Source organism: Athene cunicularia (genome assembly GCF_003259725.1).
Source record: "Athene cunicularia isolate RWA chromosome 4 unlocalized genomic scaffold, athCun1 chr4_part1, whole genome shotgun sequence".
NCBI lineage: Eukaryota > Metazoa > Chordata > Aves > Strigiformes > Strigidae > Athene > Athene cunicularia.
Window position 1 is genome coordinate 25,760,240 of NW_020799098.1, and position 8,726 is coordinate 25,768,965.

An 8,726-nucleotide genomic window follows, 5' to 3' on the forward strand; every position below is an offset into this window, starting at 1 on the left:
CAGAAACTTCTGAAAACTAATGAAATTCTTTAAACTTACTTGGAAAATAATCCCTTAAAGATAGAATAAGGTTTTATATCAAGTATAGGTGTAATGGTAAGCCATCTGTTTTCATTGAATAGATGCTACTTTTCTGTGTCTTTGAGACATAAGAACAGATGATGTTTTGAAAGGAAATGGCAAAAGCTGAAAAGTATTTGGGGTTTTTGGTGTTTTTTTTCCCCACTTGAAATATGTCAGGACCCTCTGTAGTCTTACTCCTTTCTTTTCTTTCCCTCATCTCAACCTATTAAATTTGATTTCTTCCTAGGAAATTCAACAAGTAAAAACCCTTGAAGAATTAGAAGCCTTCATGCTTAAGCATGGTGAGAATATCATTGACACACTGGGAGCTGAAGTAGACAGACTTGAGAAAGACCTAAAGGTAAAACTTATCTGCATATTAGTGAGTGCTTATTCTGTGATATATATTTTAAACAATATCACTGCATCTGCGTTTTGGGATTTTGTTTGTAAATATGGGAGAGGGGAAGTGGTTGATAATCTTTTCTTGCTATAATATCATTAACTAAGTTCTGACCATCAGCAAACCCTTACTTTGCCATTAATCCATTTGTTACATATTTTGTTCAGTGTACCAGTGTAGAACAATGTTTTCTTTAAATAGGACCTGATTGTGTCTTTGTTACTGTATTCTCAGAATGTCAGGTTATTTACAGACTGTTGAATTCTGTTTTGGTTGTAAAGAAGCAAATTTCTTTTTTTTAAAAAATCTAGTACTTAGCTTTGTATCAAATACATCAGTGTGTGTGATAAGGGCTTTAACAGTTTTTGCTCTTGTTGAAGCAGTACAGCGTTTACTTCTACAAGCCAGTTGTAACTTTATAATTTTTTTTTCATTCTGTGATTTAAATATCCTTTGGTTGATGCAACAAAGGATTTTTTTCAATTTTTAATTTTATAATTACATTATGGCTGTTAGTTCTAACGTTTGTAGCGTGAATACAGAACTATAAGTATACTGACTGCCAGACAAATACAGTACTGTCATGACTGCCTTTTCTGGTCACCAAGAGACACTGCTCCAGAGCATGTCTGTCCTTGTTTATTATATTTGGTAAATATTCTAGTTTTAGTTATCCCTCGAGTGTTCTTGTTTAAAAATAAAAATATTATTTTTAATTGCACAAGCATATCCAGTTCTTCATGGTTTTTGAGGAGTAGGATCATGACTAATTATTTTATAAACATGAATACTGGTTTTTGGTATAGGCAGGGATTTCAGTGATTGTGTTGCTGTTGAATATGCATTACTAAATATGCTAGTCAGGTTCATATGCTGGATGACTTTGTCAGAAAACCTTTCATGGATTATACAATCCATATAATGACAATAACATTTCTACAATATCAGAAAATGCATATTTCTTAATAGAAACAACAGTTTGAATGTTTATAAATGGCTTAGGACAAAATAGCATAGAACAGGTTATTTCAGCAATATTATCCATTTTTTAGGAAAGTATCTGTTTAAAACTTTTAAAGTGAGATATATATGTATGTTTATTTGAACAGTTTTGTGTAAAAACTGCCTTTTTAAAATTGACAGCTGCTTCATACTTTTTATAAAGCATAAGAACCAATTTATCTATGATATTGAAAAGTATTTGTCAGATGAAAAGATGACTTAGCCTTATATAATTGCATTATATAATTGCTTATAACATGGGCAGTGTTTGTTGAAGCTATTCCTCATTTTAAAATAGTTTCTATGTTACCAGAAAAGGGGATTTTTTTTTTTACCCAGTTGCCAACATCATACCAGAAATACATTATTTGTATCCATTTGCAAAAAAATTGTTTGAATGTTTTCAATAATTTTTTTTTTTCTTTCAGCAACGAAATCCTGATGTTCGTCATGTGGATTTGGAGATACTATAGGCTCAGCAGAAGAAATCTTCAGGTTGCTACCATTTGGGAAAGAAGTCATGTAAAGGGCTGAAAAAGCTTTTGGAATTGCAGTGACCTCAGCACCATACCTCGCTTACTTTTGCTGTAGGCTTCCTGGACTGTTAGCACTCTTTCTGTTTTTGGAAGAGCTCTAGACTCGCAGACAAAAATTTCCATGGCAAAATCAATTTTAAAAAGCTGCTTGACTTAAAATTCCACAGGAGAGTCTGTTGGAGTGTATTTACTGCAATCCAGAACTTAAGACTTGAGGTTTAGTTAAGCAAATATAGCTGCCTGAAAATATACAACACTTAGTTTTCCATTTGTGTCCCTTTGCAGCCAGTTTGCACTTCTTTAGTTTCTTTCAAGATATCATTCAAGGTTCTTGGGAGATATTAAGATTAGCTAGGAAGAGTTTGTTCCAGTGGAACCTGCCAACCTTAAACTAATTGTAATATTTCAACTGTGTGATTGTTTCACAGTTTTTCTTTTCTATGAGATAAATTCTTTCAAATAGGCACTGGCCTCTCAAGTACCATGACCTGGAAACCTGCTTTTTGCCACCGTTGTGATTACCAGCTGCACTTCAGAAAAATAAGGTTTTTCTCCTCAGTGGCGTCAGCTGTTTGTGGTTAGCCAGAGTATGTTATGTTACTGTGAAGAAGTTGCTGTGTAGAGATTTCAGTGAACTTCCTCTGTTTGAACTTTGTTCTTTTTTCCTACTTTGACACTTGTTCTCTTATTTGTAAGTATCTTCAGATGTAATCTGAGAGATATGGTAGTGCTTATTAAAAGTTATCTGGCATTTTTGGCTTTTTATACTTCTAATAGGCTGCTATTGCCAGACAGGGTCTTTATTAGAAGGTGTATGAAATATAGTTGGAAGTTACAATAGTCAAAAATGTATTAGAACTATTTATAATTAAACAAATGAATACATTGTATTTCTAATTTATTTACCTCTAGGCATTATCTGTTACCAGAATTCTAAACCGCTTACTTTGTGTTTTTTAAGAATTGACCTTGCTTGTCTGGGAAAGTAAAATAATTTTATTAGTGGTTCTCCACAATCCTGAGATAAATCCTCCGAGTTTATAACTTTGAATTCTATTTTTGTTCAACTTTATCTTTGAGTTCAATTCTAGCACCATGTATAATCAGCCTTAAGACTTTCTGCAATAGGCACCCAAATTGCACTGGATTCTTTGAGACCTAGTCTTTATTAGTAAGGCCGTGAGTACTGATCATGCAAGTTGACTTATAAGTGAAATAACTGCATATAAATAACTTTGAGGAAAATCTTTTATGCACTTTAACAAATTTCAGTAAAATGAGAATTGCTTATGGGTGAGAGGTGGTAATAAGACCTTCTTAGTGACTCAGTTGCTGAGTAATGATTGACTTGCTGAAAGAAGAAATGTTGATATGAAACACAAGTCCTCAAAAATCAATTTAAGATCAAATTATAAGTATTGCAGGAAATAATAATGGTGGAGACTCATATGTTCGGAGTTGACAAAAAGCTTTTTAGAATTTTTTTTTTCATACTTTGTCACTTACCAGTGAGTTAGGAGAATTTAAAATAGCATGCCTTTTGACAACTGCAAAGTACTTGCATGCTGGTCATTTTAAATAGAAAAACATTCCAGAATTTAGTTACAGACAAGATTTCACATACAGTAATTGGGTGAAGGGGTCTCTTTAGTACCCTTGTCCATAATCCCAGTTCACCAGTGGTTTCTTTATAGCGTTTTAGTTTATTATGGCTAATCCAAAAGAAGGCTTACTTTATCTGGTTTTCTTTGATTGTAGAACTAGTTAGTATATTTAAGTCTAATGATTTGAAATGCAGTTTAAAGGTAATTTGGAAGTGTTTATTGAGTAAATAAGGTATATTTTAGCACATTATAAGTTACTTATCTTTCACCTCACACTTCCATGTAAACTTCATCTCATCTCAGTATGCACTCTGCTGATGTTAGTCTTATTCATGAAGAGCACTGGAAACTGATGATGCATAACCTTTTTCCTTCTTCCTAGAATATTTATATAGATTTTGAATTTGGGTGAACACTATAATAAACCCGTTATTTCAGAAATCTTAAAACCTGAAAAGAAATAAAACTGGAAAAAAGTTCTTATTGGGGAGGTTGGTGGAGACAGTCAGTGTGAATGAGTAGTGTTAGGATACACTTTGCAGGGCAGAAATTTCACTGAGAGGTTAGTAAATGTTATCTCAATACTGAAGTGTTCCCATATCTTGTTTGAGGGGAAGCATAAGTTTATATTCTTACAGGGCATCTGCTCCAAAAGCCTATGAAAATGTTTTCATATTCATCAGAGATGTAATTTGCATGAATTCTGATCTTAATTTCCTTATCTGAGTCAGAAGCATCCCATCCACACACCTTTTGTTTGTATTCCAAGATAAAATTCAGATCCTTGTCTCCCAGTTATGTTATTGGTTGTAGCATCACAATGTTAAATTTAAGAAGCCAGAACTTGAATGGGTTTTGGTACAGAACAGTTGCATAGTTTGAGGACCCAGTTCCATTTTTACAAATGATGTGGATGGTAATGTACCACAAAAAGGCAGGCAGACTGGTTTTGGCGGTACCATGTCCGTTTACATGTCTTGCAGTTGGATGAAAATATGGATTCATTGAGCCTGCCAGGTTGGAAAGGAAAAGTAATTCCAAGCTGTTACATTTTAATGTACATTATAACTTTAAAATGGTTTTTAACAGTTTTGACATTTTTACTGCTTTTTTTTCTTAACTGTCTTCATGGTCTAAAACTTGAGGTGACATGGGTCCAGTACTTAGTTTACTTTTGGTTTAGTGTTTTCGGGGAAAATGTTTAGTTAATACATTTATGTGAGAGAATCCTCAGAATGAAAGAAAACTTACAAAGTGTGGAGGAGTGGATTTTTTCTTTATCACAAATGAAATTATATAATGTTTCTTTTAGATTGATTTTAAGGAAAAGGAGTGAGAATTTAGCTAAAAATAAAGTTATGTTCTAGGATTTTTCAATAAGGTTTGGTCTTTAAAATTATTCTTATAGACTGGCCTTGCAGGTTCTGTTTTTTCAGATTGCTTTCAAAGCACTGCTGTCCTCTGCTTCTTGAGAGATTGTTTATGTGGTGCACAATCTCTCATAATTCTGTAAAACTTGTGATGTTTGAAAAAAATGTCTTAGTGTTCCAATATACTGAGTGATCTTAATGTATTTGAAGTCAAAGTTGGCTGGACACTAATAATATCTGTTTTCCTGTAGAATTTGTTTTTCTATAAGAGATAAAATCCTGAATCCCCCATGATTCAATTTCAAGTCTAAATTGTTTCCTTTGTATACTATGGAATTCAGTATTAGATGTGGTCCCCCTCTACCCCTCCACTTTCTAAAGCATTTGTTAAGCATATTGTAGTAGTAAATATTTCAGTGGACTTCTGTATTACAGAGACTGTTTGTTGTGTGTTCTGGTCTAGAAGTAGCAGGGACTCAGGGAACAGAAGAACATATTTTTTTAAGGACAAGTTGCATCATTTATTCTCTGTGACTCATACTAAAACTGGAGGGTTTTTAGCCTCTGCTTTTCTCCTTCTTCAAATTCCCACACAGATTTTTTTTTTTCTTAACTCTTAGAGAAGGAAGCCATTATGAGCATCTTATGATTTTAATAGCAGGGCTATATACTATTCTTGGTCTCTGGATTTTGTACTGTACTTCTTGTTCATTAATAGTTGACAACAGTGATTGCTGTTTTGAAAGCTACAAATTATGTTAGCCAAAGCTACCATGTTTTCTGATTTTGGTAGGTGCAGTTTTTTTCAGCTATATCCAGAGACTCAGTTTTTATTGACAGATCTTTCCTGGCTTCCTTTTGATAAGGGGGAATACAGGGTAGAGTTTTAGGTATGTTTTGTTTAGATAATACACTGATTGCAATTCAGTGTTCTCCTTACTTGTTATCATTTTAGCTGACCTCTTTTTTCCTTAACAAAGGAAGAAGGTACTTCTGGAAGTACCTCTGCTAATGATGAGTGCATCGAATACAGGCTTCCTGCAAAGTTTTTAGGCTTTTATATATTGAAAATGTGGCAATTTAAAAAAAATTCTAAAGTAATCCTTTTTTTAAAGCTGATTTAGATGTGTTTCTTACAAAAGAATCCACAGAGGCATATTGTTTAAGATTTGAAAGTATTTCATTTTATGGTCATATGTTCTTAAGAGAATTTGGTTTGGTAGAATAGAACAATCGATTAATGTTGACTTCTGTGCAAAACCTGAACTTCTGTGCATGCCTTAAGGCTTACACTGCAGAAGGGAATATAAAATGACAATGTACTTTCTTTTTTTTCTATCCTAAGTATTGTGCTGCTTCTGTTCTTATTGTTAGCTTTGAATAGAGAGTACAACTAACATCTCGTTTGCAGTTTACCTGCTTAATATAAGTGAGATGTTGAGGTGTACCAAAAAAGATTTTTTCTTTTGTAGAAGGGTTGCATAGCTTAAGTAATTTTTCCTTTCTTGTTAGTGAGACACAAATAATTAAGAACAAAAGTAGACTATATCCTTATTACATAGTAAAAGAAATAGGAATCCAGGCTTTAAAGGACAGTAATCAGATTCTTGAAATGCATTGTCCTTTGAGGAAAATAAAATGTGTCAGGAGCTCTAAGTGGTTGTATGGACTATAGAAGCTGCAGTCAATCAGGCTTTGCTGAAGCAAAAGAAAAGAAACTATAACAAAGTGTGTGGTAAAAAGAAAAGAATACGAGGAAGGAGAAAAACCCTGAGGTGTTGAGCACTTGGGAATAGGAAAAGATGAACACAGTCTAAAAAACGTGTCCAGAAACAAGAAATTACGATTGGAGAGGAAAACAACAGTAAGAAGTTGTTTGATTAGGATGCATAAAACTATGTAGTATGATATTCTCTTAGCAATATTCAGATATTTGGGTGATTTCTCCTCCACAGCCACAGTGAAAACTCATCTCTTTTTTTTTTTTTTTTTTTTTTTTTCCTGTGATGAAAATCAGTGCCTCCGTTTTATCTGTTTCCTTATATGGTATTCAGTCTCGCAGGTATAAACCTATTTCCCTTCTGAAATCTTATTGCTAAGGCTGATGGTATAATCTCGGTCTGGACCTTTGTTGGTGAGGTATGTATTTGGTGAGTGGAGGGTGAGTAATTTTAATTGTGTAATGAGAACTGGAGTGAATTAAAGAGGAAATAAATTGATTCAGGCAGAAAATGACTGAAGCAGTCATGATTCAGGCAGAAAATGACTGAAGAGGCAGAAAATGACTGGAGATGTTATGAAAAAAGAAAAAAGGCACAGTATTCTAAGGTCTACAGAATTCTTGCAGTGAACTGTAATGGGTGAATATGTTAGTCCATATTTTTCAAGTTGCTTAAATATCTGTGGATAAGCAAGATTTCTAGTTAAATCATCACATTCTGAGAAGGAAAACATTCAAAACGTAATGTGAAAAGGATGTACGTTTTAAAAATACCACAGACAGCTACTATAAGATGATAGTAGATAGGCAGAAAATTGTTGTTCTATCCTCTATTACATGAAGCTCTTGAGGACAATTTATTTTTTCTGTGTAAATCAAAGCTGCCAATTAAAAGGGCTTGGTTACTTTTTATCAGTGTTACACTAATAGTAAGCCTGGTCAGATTTCTGTATTGCCAGTGTTCATAGTGCTGTTGTGGGGAGAAGGTGCCTGTTAAAGTACTGGAATATAGCTCCACACTCCAGAATACATTTGATTTTTGTAACCTAAATTTAGACTGTATTTAAAATTTTTGAGGTTGTGATCAGCTGCTTCAAATCTGAGGACAAGAAAAAAAAATGCAGTGTTGTATAAATGATGTAATACAAACTTTTTTTGGTAAGTTTCTCTTCAAATTAAAGATGCTGAAGAACTGTGTGAGAAGAAGTAGTGGTGTTTGAAAAATTCCAGAAGCACTTGGAAAGCATTTTGGCTATTGACAAAATTGCATTAAATCTGAAAGTCAGTGGTGAAGATTTTCACCGGTGGTACAGTTTTCAAAGGGCAATCTCAAAGTTGAAATGTGTTTTTTTTCCATGCAGCCTTTTAACCAAATATATTCCCTGCCCCCCATCCCCCCACCATACCTTTTCATGTATTTGATTTTCATTCTCTGTCTTGGTTACTTCATATTAGTGTGGGGAATTAATTTTTATTTGTGAGGTGCAGACATTTAAATATTTCTATGCATATGTTCTTTCTTTTGTAATAATACTTTAATTCAGTACGTCTTGTAAAATGTCTGGAAGTTGTAATTACTCAGTAAAATGTTACATAGCCGGTAAAGGTTGTATTCTGTTAATTCAAGCAATTATATATATATATTGTAAAGGTAAGCAATAACACTGGCTTTAGGCAGTTGATGATTTCCTACATTTCTAAATTCAAGATGGACATAATATTTTACAAATGCAAAACAAAGGTTATATCCATCTATTTGTGCTAGTTAGGCAGTTTGTGATGATGACAGTATACATTGTTAAGTAGTATACACTCAGTGTGTGAGCCACCAGCCTAGGGTTAGCCAAGCTATGTGCCTTTCATCCTGTGCACCCCTGCACCCAAAGAGCACAGTTCCTTCCCCAGGACAGAGAAAGCTCGCTCAGCCTGGCTCCAAGGCCCCACTGGCACTGTCTCCAGTTTGATCTACCAGTCCTGATCCAGATCTAAAGATGACATGAAGAAAGGCAGTGAGATAGATGGATTGCA

General features: G+C 33.9%; 1 protein-coding gene across 1 annotated transcript in view; it reads left to right on the forward strand.

The window, feature by feature from the left end:
- SLC30A9 (solute carrier family 30 member 9) overlaps nt 1-8,303 on the forward strand; it is a 43,762-nt gene extending 35,459 nt beyond the window's left edge. The window contains exons 16-17 of the mRNA XM_026847331.1: nt 311-424; nt 1,897-8,303. Coding sequence (XP_026703132.1) covers nt 311-424; nt 1,897-1,941 — 159 coding nt within the window. The 3' untranslated portion in view covers nt 1,942-8,303. The remainder of the gene's footprint in view (nt 1-310; nt 425-1,896) is intronic.
- The last annotated feature ends 423 nt before the right edge of the window (nt 8,304-8,726 follow it).